This window comes from Boleophthalmus pectinirostris, unplaced genomic scaffold (assembly GCF_026225935.1).
Source record: "Boleophthalmus pectinirostris isolate CB_2022bp ecotype Guang Dong unplaced genomic scaffold, ASM2622593v1 HiC_scaffold_12, whole genome shotgun sequence".
NCBI classification, from domain to species: Eukaryota; Metazoa; Chordata; class Actinopteri; order Gobiiformes; family Gobiidae; genus Boleophthalmus; species Boleophthalmus pectinirostris.
In genome coordinates, this window is record NW_026571018.1 from 4,784,492 (window position 1) to 4,812,130 (window position 27,639).

At 40.5% G+C, this 27,639-nt stretch overlaps 1 protein-coding gene across 3 annotated transcripts in view; it reads right to left on the minus strand.

The window, feature by feature from the left end:
* Positions 1-3,579: 3,579 nt before the first annotated feature.
* The window catches only part of cadm1a (cell adhesion molecule 1a), a 360,817-nt gene continuing 336,757 nt past the window's right edge, over positions 3,580-27,639 (minus strand). For 2 of the 3 annotated variants that reach the window (XM_055148412.1, XM_055148410.1), the window contains 4 exons: positions 23,734-23,826; positions 21,692-21,724; positions 9,558-9,686; positions 3,580-5,074 (listed from right to left, as the gene is read on the minus strand). In XM_055148412.1, coding sequence (XP_055004387.1) covers positions 4,956-5,074; positions 9,558-9,686; positions 21,692-21,724; positions 23,734-23,826 — 374 coding nt within the window. In that variant the 3' untranslated portion in view covers positions 3,580-4,955. The remainder of the gene's footprint in view (positions 5,075-9,557; positions 9,687-21,691; positions 21,725-23,733; positions 23,827-27,639) is intronic. The other variant, XM_055148413.1, reaches the window with a different exon arrangement.

The following is a 27,639-nucleotide window of genomic DNA, read 5'->3' on the forward strand; positions in this document are numbered from 1 at the left end:
GATCGACCAGGTCACGAAGCATCACATGGGCCCCTCTTTTAATATAAATTAATAAGAAGAGTCCAATTCTGGGTCCTTAAAACCTGCAGCCTGGGACAACAGATCCCAGAAGTAACATAAGTAACATTACTCTTACTGAAGTACACTTTTTGTCTTATCTACCCACCTCTGACCAAAACTTATTATCTTAGGCTAAGTTTAGACTGCAGGGCTTAATGCTCAATTCAGATTTTTTTGTGAAATCTGATTTTTTTGCGAGGTCATTCACGTTTCCAGTTAAATGCGACTTGTATGTGAACTACAGTGTGAACAGTAAACGGCCCGAAAGTGTCCGACATGCAGCGAGCGTGCTCAGTGTTTACGGAAGTCACTTAAACTCTGTCTTGTCTCCCAAAATATGGTCCAGTTATTTGTAAAATGGACGGTTACATGCCCACGGCTGGTTTGTTAGTTTGAGTCTTTAGACCTCCTTGTATTATTTTTCATTGACATTGGAGCCAGACTTTCTTTAGCAATCATTTAAAAAAACACCCGGTTCTGATAAGACCCCTCCAAATTGGCCTGAATAAAGAGATCCCCCCAAATATTTCCCTCCGTTGACGAGACTCTGAGCCTGACATGTAGGTGGGATGAATGCGACCTGACCGTTCAGACTGAAGTCGCATGTCAAAAGATCAGATATGTATCGGTTTTAGGAGCACATATCCAAGTGTCCTGGGTCACATTTGAAAAAAATCAGATCTGTGTTGTTCAGACTGTCATTAAAAGATCAGATACAGGTCACATAGAGGCCAAAAAATCAGATTTGGGTCACTTCAGGCTGCAGTCTGAACGCAGCCTTACACACAAATCAAATAAATGAACCTTAAATCAATCAATATAAGCTACACGTACTTTTCGAGTAAACCAAGAATTATAGACATACACTACTTTATCCATGAAAACCGCCCCAACTTTGAACGAAATGCCAAGAACTCCACGACTCCCTACAAAAGTGATAGATAGAGTTGGCTTGGTTTACACTGAGGGCGAAGTGAGAGAACAATGGAGCCTCCTGCACTGATATGATGTCACGTGTTATATGCATTAGTCAGTAACATGCAAATGACTTCAGTTTCAGTTTGGTTAAGGCTGCGTGTTATCATAGAGGAATTACAGTGTACACGTTGGAGAAATCCTGACCGAACCAGTGAACTGATGGAAAGTAGGGTAAACTCGAACATCGTCAACATAGCACGAGAAAACATCAGGGGTAGGTCCAACTGGTGACTTGTACAGTACATATTATAATGCTAATACCAAATCCGATTGATACTTTGCAGAGACGTCGCGCTGGGGGTGCTCTACGTGCAGTTACCGTGGTGACACAACGCGCACAATAGCAAACAGAGCCAAAAAAGAGCTTTAAGATAGTGTGAAAACTCAAGAAAAAAATACAAAATGGATTTAAACTACACATTTTCAGGAGCCTGTGATCAAAACGAGCGTTCATGGGCCTGTTTTGGAGTTCGAATTTCAACAAAAAGAGAGGTAAGAGTTGCCACGTTTACATGAGAGCTTTAATTCCGATTCTGAATAAAAATTAATTCCGCTTTAAAAAGACCATGTACACACTTAATTCCTAATGAAAATGATTATTCAGAAGTAAGTGGGTGGTTTAATTTGATTAAAGCCGAATTAATTTATTCCTCGATCATGTAAACGTTTATTCTTTTTAAAAATAATTTCGGCGGTTCAGTTCATGCTCGTTGTGTCGCCCTTCTTACACGATCCGGACGATCTTCGCTTCGGACTTTCATCCACGTCTCTTTGGATTTGCGAGCGGGATGCGGGAGAGGCAGAGCAGCCTCATACTCAGTTTGTCTTCTTCCTCCCTTCTCCGACACTCTTCCCTTCTCCTCCTCAGCCGACAGACGTAAAGCGTGACGCGAGAATTCTCCAGCTGCTGCTTCATTATCATCGGAACAACTGCGGAAAAAGTTTGGATCGCGTTTGTGTCCGTGGCGTAACGACAAACCGAGATGACGAAAAAGCAGCTGAAGTGTGTGTTTTCTTCCGGTCGACGTAAATACGTTCGTGTCTCTGTCCAATCAGAACTCTTCCCCACCCCCAGACATTGAGCGGAATTAAATAAAGATGATTTAACGTGTTAACTCGAAGGAGAATATTTGAATTCCGAACTATTTATTCATAGCAATTAATTTGAAATAAAAAAAAAAACATGTAAACGTGGCCACAGAGTGTTAAAATAAAGCTCAGATTAAAGTCTAATTTGTAGGGACGTAACAATAACCGAAATATCGTGATATCGTATCGTCAAAGTTCTCACAATATATCGAATTACAAGTCTCTTTGCTTAAATGAAAAGTTATGGTGCAGCAGTAGCTAAAAAAAAAAAAAAAAAAGACAGAGGGAACTACATAGACCATGATCCTTTGCTCCATTTCAGTGCAGACGACAAGAAGAAATAACACTTCTAAGCACTTTTAAGTCTTAGGTGTTTGAATTACGTCTTGTCAAGGCATTTTATGAGGAAAAAAGTAGCATATGAACAGTTTTGTTTGTTCGCCTCCACAAAATATCGCAATAAATATCGTACCGAGAGATTTGGATATTGTTACATCTCTAATCGTGAGCCTCCCCTGCATATCGTGAGCTTTCCTATGATATCGCAATAAATATCGTACCGTGACGTTCATACCGTGACGATATCGTAACGTGAGACTTGGATATCGTTACACCCCGATTAATTTGAGCACCAGAGCTTGAGAATGAGTAGGTCCTCCAGGGAATATCGATGATATCTGCTGCAAAGTATCAATATGATCTTTATCGTGACCGGTTCGCTGTGGCATTCTCCTAAAAGTGAAGCGAGCACAAACCGTCGGCGTGTTCCAGCGGTCGTCTTAACTCTGTCTGATATAGAATAATAAATAAGGACGTGGAACTGTGAGCCGCTCGTTCTGCAGGAGATTTGACACAGTAATGAGACTGGACTGTGGCAGTATCTGGATATGTCGCTTTGGTGATTAACTGAGGTGCAAAATAAGTGAATCCGTTTGATAAAAATGAAAACGCCTAATATTTGCGGTTGTCTAAAGGCCCTGTGCCCAGTTTTGAACCATGAGCGAGGAACATGACACAGTTTTTAGTCCCTTTTGTGACCAGTGGTGGAAACTAACAAATGTTTAAGTACTTTTGAATTTGTATTACTTAAGTACACTCCTTTGTACTTTACTGTACTTTACTTTAGACTTTTACTTCACTTTGTTTGAGAGCAAGCACCTGTATTTTCTACTCCATTACTTTTTTAAACTGGACTGCAAATTAGAAAGTAATTTTCTTTATGCTTAGAGGCATCACAACTTTAAGCAAATCCAAAAGAAAAGAAAAATAAACATGGATTCAGTTATTTAAAATCAGCACAATTTGTTACCAAGATGACTACAGTGGCGGCACGGTGGCTGAGTGGCTAGTGCTCATACCTCACAGCAAGAAGGTTCTGGGTTTGATCCCCAGGTCGCATGAGCCTCTCTGTGTGGAGTTTGCATGTTTCTCCCTGTGTCTGGATGGGGTTCCTCCCATCAACCTGAAATGTGCTCCAGGTCCAGAACAGTTGATAGTCAAGGTCAGTTAAATACAATCAATTCAATCAAGACACTTCACCCACATTGCCTAATATGAAAGTGGGGTGTGAGTGATGGTTGTGGTCAGAGGGACCAATGGTGCCAATTAACATGGCAGCCATGCTTCTGTCTGTCTGCCCCAGGGCAGCTGTAGTTTACCATCACCAGGTACAGAGTGAATGAATAATGCTCTGTAAAGTGTCTTTGTGACAAAAAATGTCTGTGAAAAGCTCTATATAAATAGGGACTGACTTACTTAAAAAAAGTACGCTGATTAAAATTGTTTTGCGTTAGCTCTTTAATAATGCAATATTTTTTGACAGCACAAATTTTAACTAAAGTGGATTTTTTTCATGTGATTCTTTTACTTGAGTATGTTTTTTTTTTTTTGTTTGTTTGATTGTACTTAAGTAACAAATTGTCGTACTTCTTCCACCACTGTCTCTCGCTTCAATATTGTATAACAGAGAAACTTTAGCACCTAAATGGACTCAATTTAAATCACTTTATGGTTCTCAACTTATCAAATTCCAATTAAAATGCACACATAATTGCTAAGAAGTAAACATTAGGTACAGGCCCCTGAAGTATCCAACCTGTCATATTTAAAAGGGGATATGTTGAACTACACGTATTTTTGATATGCCAAAGCTGATATAGATGCGAAAATATTAGTACGATACGATATTATGAACTCCATGCATTTTTCAAAACTAAAAAAACTGGCTCCTCACAATCTTGCGTGTTTGAATGATGGAAAAATGCCTATATATAATCATAGTTAATGAGTTTTACCCTCATACAAAGCCAACAGTAGCTTGGTGATGTAAAGAAGATGGAAAAAGAGGTGATCCCGAATAAATGAAATAAAAAAATAAAAAAAAAGCGAATCTTAAGTGAAGAGTTGAAACAAAAATCCAGAACAAGGCACAGAATTTTCTGCAAATGATCGAGCTAAATCAAACTTGTATACCAGCAGTTAGAAGGTGTAATGTGAAGCTTTTCTACAGTGATATCTGGCAACCGTCCCCACCCCGTTTTGACCCCAACTCACTCCCGCCCACGTTGTCCTTTGTTGAATTTTTTTTTGGAAGTTTTTAGTTTTTTTTTACATTTTTCAATCTTTTTTTATACACACAAAACATTCCATCTACATCTGCGGACTAGACTAAACAACGGCTTTGAACAAGGCCTGTCCCTCCGAAGCGCCATGTCTCCTGGCCAAACGTGAACCTGAAGCGAATCCCTTCTCCTTCTCTCCTTTTTGTCCCATAAACAGCAGTTAGTGTGAGGCGGAGCACTCAGCAGCAGCAGCAGGGGGCGCTGTGATCAAATGTAGTACTCCTTCTTCTCGTCCGAGTTAGAGTGTCCTCCCTCCGCGTTGATGATGGCCGTGTCTGCGTCTGCCGCGTCGTCCGCTCCTTTGGCTTCGTGCGTGAAGTATGTTCCTGAGGAGAGAAGAGATAAAGACAGAAGACCGTGAGGTTTGGAGACGCTCAAAGTTTCTAAAGTCAGAAATTGGACTTCTCAGAGTACTTTTCAGCAATCTAGTGAAGGTGTATACAGTTCAGAAACACAGTGGAGAACTTCCTGTATTACATGACATCACAAGGTGCTTTCTGTTTGAGAGAAGAACTCCCCTTTCTTACGTTTAGGCACCCTTTTTTCCCCCTGTTTTTTTAATTGTCTATTTTTTGTAGTATTTTTCCTATTTTTGTTTTTGTAAATTATGTTTTTTGTAGATGTTTAAACTTCCTTTTTCTTTTGCTCCTCAATTCAGCCAGGAGCCTTTAAATGTGCAAGCCCGGCACTCCTCCGCCGGTCGCTCACCTGTGCTGGAACGCTCACGCCTCTTGCCGGGGAACTGCCTCGCTGGCTCCCCTGCTCTTGTGGTTTGTTAGCTTTGTTAACCTAGCTTTTTTTTTTTTTTTTTTTTTTTGCTTTGCCCTGGTGGATCTGGACATCCAGGTTTTCATTCTTTTGGTTTATGTAGGGATGTAGGGATAGTTTTTTGGGAGGCACAGGTTAAGGGTTTTGTACAAACATATACAAAGTAAGAAATAAAAGAATATATTCAATATCTCCTTAACTTTGTTTTCCTTGTCCTTCCTAAATATGTTTTGATCCTTGGGTCGTAACATCCTTTAAATACGCAGGGTTTGTTTCCTTTACAGGTAACTCGAGGTATGATTGTAATGAGGAAACAAAATTATACCATAGATCACAAAATAATTATGGACCCTTTTAAAGCTAACCTCATACCAGTTTGATATGTGCGTCACTCTGAATTGAGTCCTACACATTGACGGAACGGTGCTCGGAAAACACTGAGCGTTAGGGCTGAATGATTTTAAGAAAAAATTGAATTGAGATATTTCTGTCAGACATTGCAATTTCAATTTCATCCACAATTTTCTTTTCAAATCAAGCTTCAGTGCACATGAACATTTGCAGACATCAGAGAAACTTACATCATACCAGAGTCCTGCACCGATGATTTAATGCTGGACCGTAAACTGGGCTTTACAATCCAGCACCAAACCATCTGCCTCACGATGCAGAGAGTCTACGTCCACGTGAACCCCCTACGCAGACCGACGTGCACCTCCAAAATTTTCTAACTACATGTCAAAATGATGCAGACAGCACTGAGAAGCGACACAGACAATAAGGGCTGTGATTGGTCCTCTCTACCACCGCTCTACAGACATTTCCTGTACTCCGCTTTCCTTTCTTTCAATATACATTGAGTAATAATGTGTTTAATTCAGCTTTGTGCATGTTTGTTTACGTTTTACAGAAACAAAACTTAAAACCTCATTGCTCATTTGCATAAACTATAAGCACTGAAAAAAATAGCTCGCTCCTTGTGCCCTCATGCGATTCAGGTTCTGTCGGATTAAAGGACACAACTCAGTGGAATATGAGCGTTCTCTCTGTGACAGAGGATGTGCTGATGATGGTGAGTCTGTTCTGTGCTTCTATCTATGGAGATGGTTCATGTTAAACTTTACACAAACGCCAGGTTTAAATCTTCACCTCCTCATGTTGTGGCGGTGAATTACTTCATGGTGCATAGACCTCGACACAGATCCATAAATTGGGCTTTAGGAGCAGTGCAAAAAAAAAAAAAGTGCCTCATGACAACTTTTTGAATCTGATTGGTCGAAGCATCACAACAGCAGAACAAGCTGAAAAATCTAACTTGAGTTGAGAGTAGAGCACAGGTATCTTCTCTGTCCACAAATGCACAAAGAGCTTTTCTTCTGCATGCTTTTCACAATCTAAATAGTCTGTCTTGCTGCAAAAATAGGCTGAAGTATCTGTCAGCACCACAATGTTTCTTTTGGTTCGTTTGAGCACTTTGTCCAATCCTTAGCTCCGCTCTGTGATTGGTTGCCTACCACCTGTCGGGCCCCATCACAGCAGTGGGACCAAGATAGACTCACAAATATCACGAGGATCCATCTTGTACATGGTTACTTTAAGGCCATACTGTGGAATATTTCAGGCAAAGCATAAAGGCAGTTTTGGTGTGAAGAATGTAACACAAAACCTGTCATCTGCAGTAGTAACACAACCTAAAACACCCTCTTAAAATGCTTTATTCTCCACTCTAAGCCCAGATGCGTCTCCTCCCTGGGCCCTCGCAGCTCTTTATGCAAATGGACAAAGCACACACCTGAAGCTGTAATATTGTGTCTTTCTCTCACTCAGACCCGCACAGGAAAACCACCTCGGAAATGATCAGGAATGAGCCAAAGAGCACTACTGCACCTTCAGATTAACCCCGTCAAATCTGTCACCAGAAGAAACCGCCGGAAACCCACTTCAAACCTCATTTACAAGATTTATTCAGCTACTATCTCGGCGGGGGCTGATAATAGACGCAATATTCCACATGAAAAGATGAAGCAGTCTGTACAATATGGGAAATACACGCTTAGTTTAAAGAGAATTTATACATTTTTTAATAAAGTCGGTTTTCTCGTTCACTTGAACCTTTTTTGCTGTTTTTACCTAGAAATATAAAGGTGTAGTACAAGTGGGCTGATTATAAAGATATAAAGTACTTAAAGGTCACAAACGGGCTGCGGTTTAAGAAAAAAAAAAATCGAATGTATCTATTCTATATCTATATTTTGTTTACTATATTCCTATATTTGTCCATTCATAGTTGTGATGCCTTTAGTGAGTATTTACAATGTAAATTATCATGGAAATAAAGAAACTGCATACATGCACTGGGCAAATAGTTGCTGAAACGGGGGGGGTTTAACATTCTGGAATTTTACAGGCAGGTATGTGGGCAGGTACTGATTACACAAGGGCGTTTCAGGACTAAATCAGGACTAAACCAGAACTACACCAGGACTAAAGCAGGACTAAACCACTGGTCTCATGACAAGAACTCCCTGAATCAGTTGGTTAAACCGGCGAGTTTGGTGATTGTCCGTCCTCAGCACCGCCTGAACTCTCTGTACTCAAGACACTTACAGAGGACATCCCAGACTATTAGAAAAGATGTGCAACATCCACTAAACTCAGAGTTTCAGCTGCTTCCCTCTGGTGAGAAGCTTTAAGTCCCAAGATCTAGAATGAATAGTTTTAAAAGGAGCTTCATTACAGCCGCTGTCACACTTATGAATAAATTGTGATCTATTTCTCTATCAGTTTTATTATGTTTTTTTTTGAAAAATCATGTGTTTTTATATATTGAATATTTATTGTGCTTTTAGTCAAGCGTGATGAATGAATTTAACTACTGTATTTTCCGGGCTATTAGACGCGCTATTAAGCCTCCAACCCCATCAAAAAACGACCGTGGGCCCCACAGTCCAGAGCGCCCTAGAACACGTAAACACACACGGAGCAGACAGCGACCGTGCAACGAAAAACACCCGCAGACACACTCATCACTCCACGCCGACGAGGAACGTAACGGAGGAACGAACCGAAAAAATTAGCGAAATGTGCCACTTCTAGACACGACTGAACAACTGAGACACTGCGAACACGCCGACAATCCAGCGATCCCAGACACACCCTCCCTACACACCACAACTGAACAAAGCCCAGAGTCACCGTGAACGTGACAAACTAACAAAACCACTCACCCATCACACTGTTGTGTTTCCTTTAAAGGCGGGTGCGGTTTATTTGTGAAAAAAAGTTCGAAAATAGACCATTTAATGACAGTGCGCCTTATAATCCAGAGCGACTAATAGCCCGGAAAATACGGAAACTGTTGATGGAACAAACCATTCTGCACTGGAGCACTGTGACATTGTATTTTGTAATTGTGTGTTTATGTGTGTTTACAAATTTAGCTACAAATAAATCAGCCTCACCTAACCTCATGCTGGACTTGAGAGAGAGAGAAAACCCCAAGCCCACGGAGCAGGGAGTCCACGAAGTTCGATCGGGCGACGGCTGCGCTTAGCTCCAAGGAGCGCGGTTATTTCACCCGCGGTCACCCGACAGTCTACGCTGGCGCACCTCAGGTCCCATCCCGACAGTAACTCCTATTTCAGTCCTGGTTTAGTCCTGTTTTAGTCTTGTTTTAGTCCTAGTTCAGTCCTGGTTTATTCCTCCTGGTTCCGTCCTGGATTCAGTCCTAAGTTAGTCCTGGTTTAGTCCTAGTTCAGTCCGTGGCGTGTGCGGCGCAAAAGTCCGACATCTCGATCAATCTCTTCTGCTCAGTAAATAAAGCCTGTGAAGTGATGACGGATTTTTGACAGTCGAGTCGCGTCTGTGAATTCGTATTCGAAGAAAGCGTAAGTGTTCCATTTCATTTCATGATTGTAATTCTTGAAATCGTAATAAACGCTTCAGTTAGAATGTTTTAACTTTGATATAATCACGGTTCAATGGACGAGTGTGGGCCTCCAAAAATGGACCCATGTAGGATTCTGCTACACACAGTCTTACCTTTGTGTCTTGCAAAGTATCGCCCCAGGACAATGAGTAGACACAGCATGGCGAATACGACTACCGCCACCACTCCTCCAATCACCGCGTGGTCCACTGTCCGCGGAGCTCCCTCTCCAGCTCGAGAATCTGTCACAAACAACACACACAATCATCAAACTAAGACCGATGGAGACTGCAAAAGATCTCACGTAAAGTCTCTCAAGAATGAAGTGGGGATGCATTATTTTCATTTGTTTTGGATTAGAAAGTGTTACTTAGAAGATGAAGCGATTAAAAGTGGTTAAGGTAATGAACAGATATATTGACAATGGATTCCTGCAGTAGCTTTGTACACTATGTAACTTTTCTTAGACACTGGTTTCCATGGAGATGATATTGCTTTAGTCTTATGTTGCACTTTTCTAGACGCTCAAAGCCGATTTACATTTACGTTCATTCGCTCCACACTCGGTGGTGGTGAGACTGGCAGACGTCCAACCAGAGGTGAGGACTTGTAAGCTGTGATTTGGAATCAAGTCAGACTTGAGTCACTATTTTTAGGACTTGAGACTTGACTTGATAAAATGGACTAAGACTTGGACGTGTAGGTCAATGACTTGAGACTTGACTCGGACTTGAGGCCTGTGACTTGAGAAGTACTTTTAAATCTGAATTCTTTCTATTCTGACCGTAATGATTCACACTAAGATCTTGTCAAGACATTTAAAAAAGAAAAATGTGCATTTCTACAGCTTTTATATACTCTATAAAAACTCATATATAAATATAGTATGATTTTTTTAAGTGCAATTTATCTTAAAAGTGATATAAATTGCAAAAATCTAAGCTATATTTGGTACTTTGGTTTAAAGACTTGAAATGACTTGAAGCTAAAAGCAGACGACTTGGACTTGACTCGGACTTATGGGCCAGTGACTCGAGACTCGACTTGGACTTGCCTGTATTTGACTTGGGACTTGACTTGGACTTGGGATCAAAAACTTGGGATTTAGTTGAGACTTGCAACAACGACTTGGTCCCACCTCTGCCTCCAACCACCACCAACACTTTCATACTGCACAATGTGGGTGAAGTGTATTGCCTAAGGACACAACAACAGTTCTCTTGGGGGCAGGCAGTTGCTCAGTTGATAGAACGTTTGTCCACTGAATCCTGCTCTCGACGTAAAACAAAACTGGTTGAGTGGTCCGACCCGCTGACCCACAGGTTGGTGCGATTCTAGCTCACACTGTCGAATGTTCTCGTTGTGTCCTTGGGCAAGACACTTCACCCACCTCGCCCCCCAGTGTCTGCGTACACTGGTGAATGCATGCGTGTGTGAATGTGTGAGTGGTTCCTTGTAGTAAAGAGCTTTGAGTGTCTTGAAGGTGGAAAAGCGCTGTATAAAAATGTGACTATTTACCATGTGACCTTTTTGCCACGAACACACCACTGTGACTCTTGAACACTCGGATGGAAAATCGCTGGTGTCATCAGGCCCAGCCCTGCTTCGCTTCTAAGACCTGACTTTTTGAAGCTTTGACAAGAAAGTGTTGGCGTACAGGGAGGTTTGGCCCCCAGGGAATTAAAGAGACAGTCCAGGATTTTGGACATAGGACCTCATTTCCTAGTGAGTGTTGGAGACATGTGGAGACACTTTTTTAAATATTCCATCTAGTCCTTGTATTTGCAGAGGTCGCTGGTGCTAGACTAGTGCATGTCAATGACCATAGTTATCCTGACACTAAAAACAGTCTTACCCACTCCACAAAACACCAGAAGCAAATCTATTATTACACCAGACTGTCCATGTAAATGTCTGTGTCGATAGAATCATTTTAGAAGTAAAACCAACTTTGCATTTGAAGGATTTATGTCCGAGCAGCAGCAGCGAGTTGAATTTCCTGATACAAAGCTCGGCAGCGGCGGACTGATATATGAGAAAATAGTCCCTCAACATGCAACGATTCACGCGATGCAAGGTTAGTTTTATTTCAAACATTATTCTATCGACACAGACATTCACATCGGCAGTCTGATGTAATACTAGATTTTCTTCAGGTGTTTTGTAGAGTGGGTAAGACTTTTGTGACAGGATAACTAGGAAATGAGGTTCTATGTCCAAAATTCTGGACTGTCCCTTTAATAAGCTTGTTTATCTCCACAGACAGATTCTAACTTTTTTTTTCAGATCTGTGGAGGAGTCATTTCAAGGTATTATTATTATTATTATTATTATTATTATTATTATTATTATTATTATTATTAGCAATAAAACCATTTACAATTATGGTAAAAGTTTTTAAATTTCTGATGATTTATTTTTTTTTTTTTGCCAAAACGTTATTTTGAAAATAAAAAAGCTTGTGGACATCGGCCACCCGTGTGTGCTATGCATTTTTTCACTCTTGTCTGACTGCTCCTTGCATTTGCACCTCTACAAGAATTTTGGTGTGCGTTTTCTGTTTCTTTTGATACCAGAGTTTTAAAACCATACAGTGGAATATTCCAGGCAAGACACAATGTCAGTAGGTGCATAGCCCACTTTTGCTTTAATGTATTACCAACAATTACAGACTTGCAATAAGGGTGTAGGCAAGTATCTGGGATTGAACTAGGAACATTAGGCTTAGAGGGCAAATCTAATTAAGGATTCTGTTTAATGGAGTTTGCTTTGGGTGCTCCAGTTTTCCTCTGCAACCTGAAACATGCACATTATATAGACTAATCCTTCAGACCAAAATCCTGGTTCAAAATCTGAAAAAAAGCCAAATCTAGAATACAAATTCACAAAGTTTTTATCGCAAGAGGTTTGAACTTGGTTTTCACCCAACACATAATAGAATCACATGTCGTTCTGGGGATACAAAGTGGTATATAGGCCAGAGCTTGCACCACAAACGCTTGGAATAATGTCCCCGTGTCCCGAGAGACGCATTTCCACTCAATGCCATTAGCATTAAAACAAGGCTGAAAGATTTCAGCTAATATTTGGGACCATTATTTACAAATGAATTCCCGTCCCTCAGCTGCTAGTGGCTAATTAGTGTGTAATTGGTGCTAAGTATGTATAATGGGTTTTCTAATTTCATGAGGAAACTGGCACAAGCTAAAACTTAGAGAAAGATGTGATGCACGGACCAAGAAACTAAGTTAAAGAGGTCAATGAGCATCATTTTCAAAACATTGATTTAAAAAGGCCAGTACCAATTTTTTTCCCCCAATTATTAGAGTGAATTTGTCTTATACCAGTGCACAGCACTGTTGGGCATGTTACTTTAAAACTGTAATGTGTTATTTATGACTTGTTACTGTCATTTTAAAGTAATTTGTTACATTATAATATTACTGTATTTAAAATGTAAAACTTTACACGACTATTGCAGCACTTTTAAGTTAGTCTCACCAAAATAAATGTAAAGATGCTGAACGCCGTATATGGACTGAACCAGGACTAAACTAGGTCTAACAAAGTGCCGGATCAGATACTCAGATGTCCCAATCTGGTCCCGGGTCTGGTCCTGCTCTGGACCCAGTCTGGTCTCTGTCTCAGGCCCACTCTGGTCCCAGTCTGGTCCTGGCCTGGTGTCATTCTCGGTCTGGTCCCGGTCTGATCCTGAACCTGGATCAGTCCTGGTTCAGTCAGTATGCGGTGCAAAAGTCGGGAAACGTTTTTTCCATTTTTCATTTAAACACAAAATCGAAAACTGAAAAAAACCCAAACAAAAACTAATCATTAAAATAAAAAAATATCTTAAAATATTTAAATAGTTGTTTTTTTGTTTTCTTATTTTTGGTTTTATATTGAAAAACAAATGAACGAATGATACACGGATTCTTTTGTGCTAATGCCAAGTTACTAGACGCATCTGAATGTCTCGACGGTGGGTGCAGAATAAACTGAATAACTAACTAATCAACGAATAAGATCGGATAAGTGTCTTTATATGCACAAAATAAATCTGTTTATCAAAAACAACCGGTGATGTGGAAGCTAATTGGTGGATTTCTTTGTCTTTGCCACATAAGTTTGCCCTTTTTGCATAATTTTCTTTGTCAACAACTTCACAGGCATAAATCAGCGAGACATCTGCTTCCTCGCATTGGATAGAGCTGTTTACGTGACATTTCTACAATCTGATAACGACGGAAATCCGATAAGGATCAGATTTTCTCTAAAATATCCAGTGTCGAAGGCCACAGGCTGATCAACAAAGCTCAGAGGGCTGTTTGTCGTCCAAGGCCCCAGTCACATCCTTCAGAACTTAAGTGGCAGCTGTCGTGTTGCAGCGACTCTTTCTGAATAATCACCGAATTCTTTGAGGCTAAGAGGTCCTTGAATTGTTGACTAACGTGAAATTCCAGAATATTTGTACACACAGGCATTGAGGAAAGATGAATCACTGGTCGTGATGGAAGGTTATCTGGCACAACAAATAAACTGGAGTTATGTAGTGCTTGGACCGTCCAAAATACAAAGGTCCGACGAAGCTGAGACGCTCATATCTTCATGCGATAATTATTACTTATGTTTATTAAAGAAGAAAGCTGCAGTCGGCTCCCTCGTTCAAACAGAAAAGATTCTCAGTGGGAAGAATCGGGAGCATCAAAGCAGCACTGAACTGCACAGTGTGTGGTCTGAGCTCCTCTGGTTACTTTGCATTATAGAGAATACTCACAGCCAGTGGACCAGCCTGTGCAGTCTGAGCCCGGGGTTATTGTTCAATACATGAAAACTTGAATCGTATACTTCGAGGCTCAGTATTTTTTTATGTGCACAGTAATAATGTTCTTTAGTCCAATGCGGTTCATTTGATCTTCTAGTAATTTATGTTAGGTTATTATGTTATTTTTTTAAGAGCAAGAGTTTGTTTTCATACCAGTTTTGACTAGCAGTCTTCCTCAGAGTCACGTGATGTTGGTGTGACGTGTCTGGTCGGCTGATTTAAACAGGTTTTGGTGCTGTCTTCCTACCGGTGGAGGCAGTAAGTAAGTAAGTAAGTAAGTAAGTCTTTATTTATACAGCGCTTTTCAGAGACAAAGACGGTTTACAGAGCATTTTTCATAGATTCATTATTCTTTTTTCTCCAAACCTGGTGGTGGTAGGCTACTATTGTTGCTACAGCTGCCCTAGGGCACACTGACTTAAACGCGGCTGCCATGCCAATTGGCGCCATCGGACCCACTGACCACCACCATCACTCACGCACACACCACTTTCATCCTAGGCAATGTGGGTGAAGTGCCCAAGGACACAACAGCAGTTTTTGTGACTGGCACCTCACTGTGGCACCTGATTTTCCCAGTGGTCTCCCATCCAAGTACTAACCATGCCCGACCTTGCTTAGCTTCTGAGATCTGACGGGATCAGGCTTTGACAAGCCGGTATGGCAGGACGACAGCGCCATCTGCAGTCTTACTTCCTCAGGACAGTATCCCAGGTGTGTGAGAGTAAAAAAGCCCCCTCATCAGGGTTAATGGTTTATCGTCCCGTGGGCACATTTTCGTATTTCGATTGCCTCTTTAATCCAGCGACGATGTTTGTTTTCCTCTGTCCCAAAGATGTTTGCTCCGTCCCAGTCCATGATGTGGTTCTCTCTTTTACAGTGGTCAGAAACGGCTTTTTTACTCTCACACACCCGGGATACTGTCCTGAAGAAGTCAGACTGCAGATGGCGCTGTCGTCCTGCCTCTATCTGTAGGAAGACAGCGCCAAAACCTGTTTAAATCAGCTGAGCGACACGTCCCAGCAACATCACATGAGGAAGACCGTTAGTGAGCAGTCAAAATTGTCAGGTATGAAAACAAACTCTTGGTCTGAAAAAAATAACCTAATGACATACATATTCAAGTCGTGCAAGTCCGATGAAGAGCTTGAAAATGTAGAAAGGTAAGAACTGAATGTCCAGAGGTTAAAAAAAAAAAAAAGATAAAAGATACAAAACACAAGTTCAAGCTCTGCCAAAACTACCTCAGGAAAAAAGAACAAAAAAAACAAAAACAAGATGGTTAAGCTTGAAAACCTGGAGTGTCCAGCAGCAGCACAGTGTCCAGACTTAAACCCCATGGAGCTGGTTTGGGACGAACCAGACAGAAGAGTGAAGCAACCTACAAGTGTGGCACATTTATGGAAACTTCTGCAACAGACTTGGGAAGAACTTTCTGAACAATATTTGATTTCTGTTGTAAAACGAACGAGCCACGAGTGTGTTCAGCTGTTCTATCTGCCAAAGGTGAACACTTTCATCAATCAAAAGTTTAGAATACATTTTTGTTCTATAAATTTATTCCATGATTCATTTTTCAACTCAAATTGCTTATTTATTCTATGCTTTCATTTCAGAGTGAAAGAGTAAAAAAATGGAAAAAGTGTGGTGTTCTAAACCTTTTGACCGGTAGTGTATAATGATATTCTTTATCTTAGGCCTACGAAGTATTTACTACAATAGACTTTAGATCAATGTCAGTGAAAATTACCTGCGGGGTCCATCCATTACTAATAAAACAGCACATATATAGAAAGTTATTATAGACTCTAACTCTGAGCTAATTCCAGCTGCCATGTTCCCTTCAGCTCACCATGTCGACTCCGTTTAATGACAGCTCAGTGTGTCTACTGTTTAAAGACACTGCGATAGAGTCTGTCAGCCTGGGAGTCACCTGGCCCAGTGCTGCTGCTGCTGTAAAGAGCCCATTCTTCTCTCTGTGATTACATATGTGCACGATTATCCCAGCGGAGACGGGAGCTGGAGCTGACAGTCACTCTACAAACTCAATGAGGAAATGAGGGTCCATCTAATTATACCACAGGCAATCATTATTACACCTAGAAGCCGAGGGGAAGATATATTTATAGTCGATATAATGGATCTGTTTCTATGTCGGCTTGAAACATACAGTAGATCACCCCACTGGTGCCATTTTATAATCACTACGCTTTTATTAGCCTTGATAAAGCACAGTTGTAGGGTTTAGTGAATCTTTTTTTTTTTTTTTTTTTTGATTTATATGAGCAAAAACAAACAAATAAAATAATTTTTCCCGCTGTGTTCTATGAGTGGTCAGAAGTTTAAACCTCAGTATCTCATAAGGAAGAAACTGCATTATTTTAGATTCTGGATCATAGATTCTAAGGCTATGTTCAGACTGCAGCCTGAAGTGACCCAAATCTGATTTTTTGGCTCCTATGTACCTGTATCTGATCTTTTAATGACAGTCTGAACGACACAGATCCGATTTTTTTCAAATGTGACCCAGGACACTTGGATATGTGCTCCTGAAACTGATACATATCTGATCTTTTGACATGTGACTTCAGTGTGAACAGTCAAAGCGCATTCATCCGACCTACACGTTATCAACAAGACACAAACGTCACTATTCTGCGCTGAAGTAGGCGAAAAATTGTTAATGAACTCCATGTCACTGAAGCAAAGCACATCTCCACTCACCACTCTTGGCTACCGTCTCCACATCCACATGTTCCTTTCAACGGACGTCGCTGCCGCTTGTCCCACAAAACACCACGACCAAAAACCTCGTCCTTCTCCTTCTCAATCTCCTCCTTTAAAACAAGTAAGTTGTTCATGTTCTGGCTCCGGTACGAGAGGAACTTTAAAATCTCCAGGTGCTCAATGCTGCGTCCATGTTTGGACAACTTCCATAAACACAGAGACGCTCGCTGCGGTTGACGTCGTCGTGTCTCCAGTGTCACATGCGGGACACTTTTGGGCCGTTTAATGTTCACACTGGAGTCACATACAAGTCGCATTTAATTGGAAATGTGAATGACCTCGCAAAAACATCAGATTTCACACAAAAAAATCCAAATTGAACGTTAAGCCCTGCAGTCTGAACGTAGCCTAAATCTCAAAACATGTTACAGCTTCCTGGATTTTCTCTGGGGCACTGTGTTCCCAGGACCACAGTGTAGTTTCTTCTCGGTTTAAAACATATAGCCCTTATCTAATTTCAAACAAAGAATATGTGCTAGTTACAGTGATACAGCAGGCAGCAACTGTAACCTCCATGTGATTCCATCCTGATTTAAATCTTTTGACTATCAAGGGGACTAATTACACTTTTCCAAGCAATGTATCCACAAATAATCTCCAACTGTCTTTCCTTATAACAAGCAACTAGTGTTTAAGACTATTAAAGGTAATTTAACCTCGCCAGCAGGTTGAAAAATACCTAAGCTCCACCACAAAATGACCCGTGAGATCTCATTTTCAAAAATTCTGTTTGAAATGAAGGGAGTTAGTAGATGTTTTATTACTTTAAACTAATCAGAACATGCCAAAGTTTCTCTGGTAAAAAAAATTATCAACATCTAACTGTGCCTGAGGGTCCAAAGAAGGGCCCAAAAAGATCAAATCTGGTCTGTGTCCATATTTGGGGCTCTACACCGTCCACGTGAAAGCTCCGAAAAGTGTGAGATTGTTGTCAGAAATGGTCATTCTCTCAAATATTCAGGTTCAACAGTTAGTTTGTAAATATCAGCTTGGAGTAAAAAGATCTTGGATTTCAGAAATGTGAGATTTGGGGGCCCAGAGCGTTCCCCTTAATAAAGATACACAATATTTGAACATATTTAGAATCTATGACCCAAACTCTACAATAATACAAATTTTCAGCTTCCTAGCTCTATTTTTGATGAAGTTCTGGTCTCTCAAACATGTTTATAAATTAAGGTGTCTGAAAAAGTGAGCATGGCCCCAAAATTTCAACAGGCCAAAACTCAGGAACGACTCAAGTGATTGAGCTAAAATTTTAGATTCTTTCATTTGGTAATTTTAGAAATTTTTGGAATTTTTTTCACCCAAATCTGAGATGACTCATAGGCGAGATTCAGTACAGATAGATGCTTATTAATCTCTGTTTGTATGACAGTATGGAGGGATGTCAATGTTTTTTTTTTTTTTTTTTTTTTTAATAGAAACAATAGTAAGTAGTAGTAGTAGTATCAGTAGTATTAGTAGTACTTTTTTATATGAAAGGATATCAATCTGGTCCCCACTCTCCAGTGTTGGGAAGGTGACTTTTAAAATGTAATCCCCTACAGATTACAGATTACATACACCAAAATGTAGTTTGTTACGTAATTCATTAAATTACTTAAAGTGAGTAACGTAATCTGAATACTTTAGATTACTTGGTTTGCTGTAGAGAAACAAAGACGAGGAAATCTTCACATAAGATGTTTTGTCTGTTAAAAGACAAATAAAAAGTCCAGTCTTTATTGATAGAAGAGGAGGAGACACGGTCCACGCAGCATGATTTAGTCCTGTTAAATCCTGTTTTAGACCTGGTTTAGACCTGGTTTTAGACCTGGTTTAGACCTGGTTTTAGACCTGGTTTAGTCCTGCTTTAGTCCTAGTTTAGTGTCCGGCAATGAGTGGAATTACTGAGAAAAAAAAGGGGATATTGCCCCAAATGTGAAAACAGTAAAATACCTCTATGTAATCCATTTATTTCAACAAAGTAACTGTAATCCAATTACCACTCACTGAAACAGTAACTGTAACTGAATACAGTTACTCATAATTTGTACTCTGATTACGTAACTCCGGTACATGTAATCTGTTACTCCCCAACACTGCCACTCTCTCTGTTGTGTCTCAAAACAGATTCAAACAGCAACATCCAATCACATTTGTTTATTTCAGTGACACGAAAGAGCTCATTGTCCATGTGTCATTTTGTTCAAATTTCTCTCACGTTAACAGAGTTTAGGTGCTTCGCTCATTTATTCTGTGAAGTTTTTCAATCCCTTATGTCATTTTATTTTCCTTTCTTTTGTTATCGTAAGCATGTGTGTCCTTGATTGGTTAATCCACCTGTCAATCATCTGGGAGACCAAACTCACATCTTTGCAAAGTATTCAAGAACGGACTTTTCTGGTCACAAGTGTGTATGTGCTGCTGTGAAATGAGTGGTGGCAGGTGTCAGCACGGGTTGGAAATGCTTGTAAACATATAAACTGTTCCTGTTAGGAGAGGTTGGAGTTGTGAGGGCATCCTGAGTGTCATGCAGCATGCTGTGAAGACTGGATCACAACAGAAACACACAAACATGAGACACCAAGTCACTGCTCCATCTCATCATCGTCTGACGCCGTTTAAGAACGAAGCTCGGTGATTGTACACGGCAAAAAATCAATAAAATCTAGCCACGTTAAAGACTTGACTTGAAGAAAATCTCATCATGGTTTGAGTAAATTTCACTTGATAAGTAAAATGATCTACCAGTGGAACAAGACTTTTTGTACTTAAAATAAGAAAATACATCTTGCTGCACTTAAGAAAAAAAATTAATAAGAAAGACAACAACTATTTGCACTTGAAGAAACAAAATCTAATGTGTGAATTAAGAAAAACACATTTATTCCACTGGTAGATAATTCGATTTGTCAAGCTGAATCTACTCAAAGAAAGTAAAAGGTTCTTAATTTACAGCCACTTCAAATTTATAACATCTTCAGGTTTTTACCACCTAAAAACAGCAAAAATCAAAGGTTTACTGTCTAAATCAGACTTGGAGAGACGTATCCATGCATTTGTCTCCAGTAGGTTAGACAGTGATTCTTAACTATAGGGCCTAGGACCCAAAGTAGGGCCATGACCACCTCCTTGGGGGCCCCACAATCAGAACAATATGATGCACTTAATATGAGAACCTTCAAATTAATAACATCTTCAGGTTTTTAACACCTAAAAAGAGCAAGGAAAAGTTGGGCCCCAAGATTGAAAAGGTTAAGAACCCCTGGGTTAGATACTGTAATGTTCTGCTCACTGGTCTCTCCAAACGAGCTGTGAGACGCTGCAGAACATCCAGAACATCCAGAACATCCAGAACGCTGCAGCTCGGGTCCTGACTGGAGCACATGCGTCCTGTGCTCAGGTCTCTGCACTGCCCCCTGTGGCTCAGAGACTTTAAAGCAGCTCTGCTTGTACAAGTCTCTCCATGGCCTAAACCCAAAGCACATCTGTGACATGTTAGTGCCACATGAACCATCTCACACTCTGAGGAGCTCAGGGACCGACCTCCTGCTGGTGTCCAGAGTCACGACTGAACACGGGGAGTCAGAGTTTCAGATTCACGCAGCTAAAACCTGGAACAGTCTTCCTGAACATGTGAAACAGACTCTACTTTGAATCTGTTTAAATCCAGGCTCAAAAGGGTTCTGTTTAGCTGCATATGACTGAAATGTTTTCATTCTAAACTCTTCTTCATTTAATGTTTCTCTCTCTTTTTAATTTTATGATGATTGTAATTTATGCAAGTACCTGCCCTATGAAAGGGGAGGAAAATGAGCACACAGGTGTTGCACAGTGAAGGTATACACTCTTTGGACCGTCGTCGTTGTCAATGAGTGCTGAGTCTGTGTATGATTGGATGGCTAAGGTACACCAACAAATATTGAGGAACACAGCATTTGGAGTCTTTTTATGGAAGACACCACAGAGTCACAGCGGACGTTGCATAGAGCAAGTTTTGACCGCTACAATGATTATTCATGTTTTGATTTGTTTGTATTGTGATTTTAATGCATTTCTTATTCTGTAAAATACTTTGAAGCGAGTCGTTTTACTCTAGACAGGAAACAGCTGACGTGATCGCGCTCACAACCTTTAACTTGTTTTATGCAGAGCAGCGATCTTTGTGATTGGAGATTTAAAATCTCTTCTCCTCGTGTCTGTGATGTGCGCTTTTTGTCGCACGTTAAAAAATGGTTTAAGATCGAAAAATCCTTTAGTGTGTGGCAGGGTATTGTAGAAGTAGATCTTGAGGTCAAAATAAGTCTGCTGTGCTCAGTGTGCATCTAATTACAGATTGATGTTTTGTCCAATAAGCAGGATGTGCGTATTAGCATGCTAGTTGCCATAGCTATGACCAAAAAACTCCAGTCCGGTCTCTCAAAGTTGTGAAAATTGCTTATAAACTCATCGTGGTGAATAATTAGGTTGTTTGAAAAGCATAAAGTAAATGTGGAAGAACTTGGGACAAATCCTGCTTTGTTTTTCACGTTTTAAAGACTCCGAAAAGTTTAATCTGATGGAGATGAACCAGTGACTCAAGGACAAACACACACAAACAAACAAATTAAAAAAAAACATGACAACGGCAAAGCAAAAGTCGACATTACCCACCATGAGCTGCAGGTTCGGTGCTGGGCGTAGTATCTGAGGTGGACACAGGGAGGAGGAGGAGGAGGTGCAACACGAGGAGAACATGCAAATCAAGAAGAGGTACAGGGAGAAACAGACCACATCTATAAGCAAGCCGTCAGAACTGCATCACACAACACAGGACACAAACAGGACAGGCCAAAACATGGACACGAGGCACCACACTGCACCACACACAGGGGGCGCTGCAATCCAAAGAGGAACAACAATTCAAAAGAAATAGAGGAGAAACTTTTTTTTACACTTTGACAGGAATGGATACTCACCGAAATGTGGTTTATAATTGTTAAATATATGTGTTGTTTTTTTGGTGTAACTTTATTTTGAAATACCTTAAAGACATAGTAAGAAACTTTTAGACAGAGGTGTAGTGGGTATTTTTTTAAGTGGGGGTACGCAAACCAGGAGGACTGAACCAGGACTAAAGCAGGATTAAAACAGGACTGAACCAGGTCTAGACCAGGACTAAACCAGGACTGAATCCGGATTAAATCAGGACTAAAACAGGACTAAACGAGGACTGAAAACAGGACAAAAACAGGGCTAAATTAGGACAAAAACAGGATTGAACCAGGACTAAACCAGGACTAAATCAAGACTAAAACAGGGCTAAATTAGGACTGAACCAGATCTAAAGCAGGACTAAACCAGGATTAAAACAGGACTGAACCAGGACTAAATCAGAATTAAAACAGGACTGAACTAGGTCTAGACCAGGACCAAAACAGGACTAAACCAGGACTAAATTGGGATTAATCTTGGACTTGGGAGCGAGATAGAAATCTGAGCCCATGGAGCAGGGTGTCATCAAAGCAACGTGGGGCGCAGAGCTCTGCACCAGTCTATGCAGGCCTGTCCCGACACTCAGTCCTGGTTCAGCTCTGGTTTAGTCCTGTTTTAGTCCTGGTTTAGTCCTGGTTCAGTCCTGGTTCAGTCCTGTTTTAGTCATGGTTTAATCCTGGTTCAATTCTGGTTTAGTCCTGGTTTATTCCTTGTGGTTCAGTCCTGTTTTATCCCTGTTTTAGTCCTGGTTTAGTCCTGTTTTAGTCCTGGTTTAGTCCTGTTTTAGTCCTGGTTCAGTCCTAGTTTAGTCCTATTTTGGTCCTGGTTTAGTCTTGTTTTAATCCTGGTTCAGTCATGGATCAATCCTGGTTTAGTCCTGGTTTAATCCCATTTTAGTCCTGGTTCAGTCCTGTTTTAGTCCTCTTTTAGTCCTATTTTAGTCCCCGTTTGACATTTAAGTTGTAGCTATTTTATATTTGTTATCTTTTAAATATTTTATATTGGGAAAAGTGTGTGGACGGCGTACTCCCACGTACCACACCCACTACACCCCTGCTTTACGCCAAAAAAATAGATATGCGTGTGTGTGTGTTTGTTTGTTTGTTTCCTTGTTATTGTTTGTTGCACTGAACAACCTTCTTACTCTGACCTGACTCTCTCATGGAAATGTTCTATTCCGCAGCATGGCTTAAAGTTTATCTCTCTCCACAGAAAATATTCTAAAGTCTGGATTTATTTTTCTATTTTCACGGTGACACCTCCTGAAAGTTACATACAGTACATTTAACCTCTCTCTCTCTCGTTTTTTTGTTTTGTTTTGTTTTTTTAATGGACCCTCTACCAGAAAATGAATGAGTGAATGAGTGTGTCCTATTTATTTATTTATTTATTTATTTTAGAACAAGTGAGAGATGTGGAAGTAGATGGGAAAAGACAGATGTAAGGGTGTCCAAAATGTCATCAATGGCAAAATGGTGGCAAAAACACTCTCTGACATCCACAATTTCCAAACTATTTTGCCGCCTCTTGGCCAGGAGTCCCTTGAAAAAATTTATTCTTCTTTTTTTTATTTCAATTGAATTTATACCTGGTTGAATAAAATAAAACCATAAAACAACTCCAGACCAGCACTTCTTCCCCGTCGCTCTTTCCGCGGTGATCATGTCGTGGAGCCGCATGAGCAGATCAGAATGAAAAGGCTGCGTGCACTCGTACTGTACCTGGGTGGTTCTCCGGGAGGGGCGGGGAGGTGGTGGGCATGGCGGTGGTGGAGGTGGTGGTGGTGGTGGGGATGGGGGTGGTGGTGGGAGCATCTGATGAAACACATGACACAACACACAGGGAGAAACCAATGAGTACAAACAAAAAACAAAAACAAAAAAAAAAAAAAACAGGGACAGGGCTCACGGGTCGCTGTAACTCTCCCATCCAAAACAAACATGACCAGTCAAGAGTTTGGACACACTCTCTCATTCAGTTTTTTTTTTTTTTTTTCTGTTTAATACTTTCATCTGGATTATAAGACGCACTGTCATTAAATGGTCTATTTTCGAACTTTTTTCACAAATAAACCGCCCCGGACTTTAAAGGAAACCCAACAGTGTGATGGGTCAGTGGGACTTTGTTTGGCGCGTTCACGATGACTCTGGGCTTTGTTCAGTTGTGGCCATGGATCTATTAAAATAACTGGATTCAGTGTTGCTGCTTGTAGCTGCCTCGAGTTGACGTAGTGGCCACTCACTGGTACTACAGCGGAAAAAGTCCCATGTGCCGAGAGAAGATTTTTCTCATAGAGCGCAATATAATCACAAACTGCTTGTCTTCGGCTGACAGGGACGTTCAACTTTCAAAAATGTTGGATTTTGTGGTGATTTTTTACCTATTTTTAGATGATACACTTTTTCTCAGCTCAAAATCCTTCAGTTGTCTTAAAAAAACGATTTATAATTGTTAGCTTCGGTTCCACTCTAGCTCCTCTCGCTCTGATTGGTCAAAGCGATCACGCAATACACAAGCCCGCGCTCCATGCGTGCGTTCGCGTGCATTCGCGTGTGCCCGCGGGAGAAAAGAGCACGACTGCGCATGCTCGGTCCATTCGGCCCATTGACTTGAATGGTCAGCCATTTTGGAACCTGGGGGCTTGGTTGTGGCGTGGATTGTCGGCGTCTTCGCAGTGACTCAGTTGTTCAGTTGTGTCTAGAAGTGGCACATTGCGCTCGCTTTTTCGGTTCGTTCCTCCGTTCCATTCCTCGTCGGCGTGGAGTGATGAGTGTGTCTGTGGGTGTGTTTCTCTGTGCGGTCGCTGTCTGCTCCGTGTGTGTTTGTGTGTTCTGCGGGTGGTGTGGCTTTGTAGTTTACTGAAGTCGTGCTGGGACACCCGAGTGGATTCGTGTATAGGGCGCTCTGGACTGAGGTGCGCGCAGTCGTTTTTTGATGGGGTTGGAGGCGCGTCTACTGCCTACTATTAGGACTAAATATGAAATGTTAACTCTTTCCACTCACCTTATGGTTTGGGATTATAGTTTTTTAACATTCAAAATACTGTCAGTGCATTTGTCGTCTCCTTTAAACAAAAGGCGCGGATGTTTGGAAATAATCATAATATCCTAATGAGAACTTAATAGAACGCTGTAGTTGCCTGAAAGAGACACTAAAATTCTATGACTTTTCCAAAACTTTCATTGAATTTACAAAATTCCATGACTTCCTCAGAGCTGGAGAATATCATTTTCAATTTTCATGACTTTTCCAGGATTTCCGTGACCGTTGAAACCCTGTACTTTCTAAATTTTAGATACGATACAGATTACATAAATATATGAAGTAAGATATAGAATTATGTTATGCCTGATTCATCAGCCGGATTTACTTCGTAGAAACTGTCTGACCTCGCAACATTAGGATTCGTTCGCTCTACAGTAGGCGGGTACTTTTTTTAAATTTAACCAATCGCTGTTGTTTGGTCGTGACGTTTGTAATGCGCTAAATCCCGTAGGAAGGACAATAACGTCTTTCTTCTTGATAAAATTCACCAAACATTCTCTTTGTTCCGGCTGTAAATCCTCGATCTCGGGAGTCGTTGCCAACACAGAATGTCTGTCTTCGTCTACATCCATCTCGACCGCTTTGTTTACTGTTGCGCTGTTCCACAAAAGGGACCCAGACAGACGAGTTTGACGTCATGGCTTCACAGCTCTTCGCTGATTGGCCGGTGCGCGTCAACAACTTCCGCGGTTCTTGCAAAACCGTCTAGTGTATTCTGATTCCTGACCTAGTCGCTGGAGAGAAATGAAACTGAGTGGAAGCACGGAACCTATATTTATGTAGCAAATAGAACTTAAGTTAATATTTTATAACCAAATCCTCAAATTAAACACCCTTTGCTTTGTCGATAAATATTTAGTAGATCTATTTAACTTTACTAAATAATTCCATACATAAGTGCATATATCTGAATCTCTTCTGTACGTATATAAAATACATAAAGTGGTAAGAAACAAAGCATTGAATGAGAGCTTGTCCAAACTTTTGAGTGGTCATATACTGTATGTTTAAACAGCACCAGTAGTAGTTTAACCTGATTGTGAATGAAGTAAAATACACTCACAACAGGGTAATTCTGGTGCATAAAGTAATATGGATGGGAGATAAGTCAGTTCCAGTATCAGTATCAGCAAATATAGATACCAGTTTGTTGATACTGGTATTGGGTATTGCTCAGTGTGCCCTTTTGAACAAACTAATGAATCAAAATGGAAATAAAACAGCATTATATGACAGTATGATCACACATCGATGTTGTTTAATATTCAAAATAAATAAATGTTGTTAAATTCCTGGGCCTGGCTATGGATTTTAAAAGCTAAACACACTGCAGAAATCCATAGACAGACATTAAACTATTAAACATGTTAGTGACTGTGACAACAAATGAGCAACAGGCAGAAGAATGAAACTATAATCATGAGGTGCGAGGAGGCGTTCATGCAAAGGACAGGGTCATGGGTTATTGAGAATTAATACACATATTAATATTAAATGTGGGTTAGGTTAAATTTACAGGTACATTCTTAGCAAATTATCTTCCGTCCATGTATATATGTGCAGTATAGAAGCCGGTGTTCTGTCAAAATGGGCTGCTCTGTCGAAATGAGCTCCCCTGCAGCCTAAATTCACAGTGACGTCTATTGATTCACGCTGCCCCGTCGAAATAAGCAACTTTATGTTTTTCCGTGTACACTTGTATAGATTCAGTAAAGCCAAACCTCCTCAGTTTGACAACATATTTCTTTGGATCAGAGATGCAGGTTTGATGTTTGCACAGGTTTCTCAAACTTTAAACCTTAGTTATTTCGAATTTCAACACATTTTTTATGAATATTCTTAAGTAGTTCATTTGGACAGTCGTATTCTGCTCTAACAGGGCTCTGACTAAACGCAGCACATATCGACAGGACAATTTCACCATTGAATTATGCTCCCACTGTAGAATCATCATTATTCACTAATTCAGATGAATTTGCGTAGAGGTAGCTCATTCCGACAGGCCTATATCCTCTATCAAATAAGGCTCCCGCTATAGAAGAGAAAGAAATGACTGGAAACACTAAAATCTTTACATTTAATAAGTATCACATGCGACAGTGTGAATAGTGATATTTTATGTATACATCGCCTTTCTAAACAAAGTTACAATGTTTTCTACACCTGGAAACAAAATAAAATATGATAAAACGATAAAATCAAATATTAAATCCAATCTCTTCAGTCATGTAATGTTGGTATTCTGCCGCAAATCTAACACTGGTCAAAACATACAATAAAACCAATACACTTTTAAAACGTTACTCGTTACTCCACTTCTGCCTCGGGAGCTCAAATCGATGGTAATTTAACGCTAACAGTGCTTGGGGGTCGTGTGCAAGCGCATTAGCACTAGGGAGCTCAAATCGACAGGACACCGGATGTAAAGTCTTACAAGGAAATGTTTGGTCTGGACATATCAGTTGGTTCATATTTTTGCAGATTGATTTTATATTTCATTTGGCCAAATCAGCTACTTATTACTTTATATGAAAAGTAAATTTTAAATGAAACGACAGAACTGCAAAAATGTGGTTGCACTG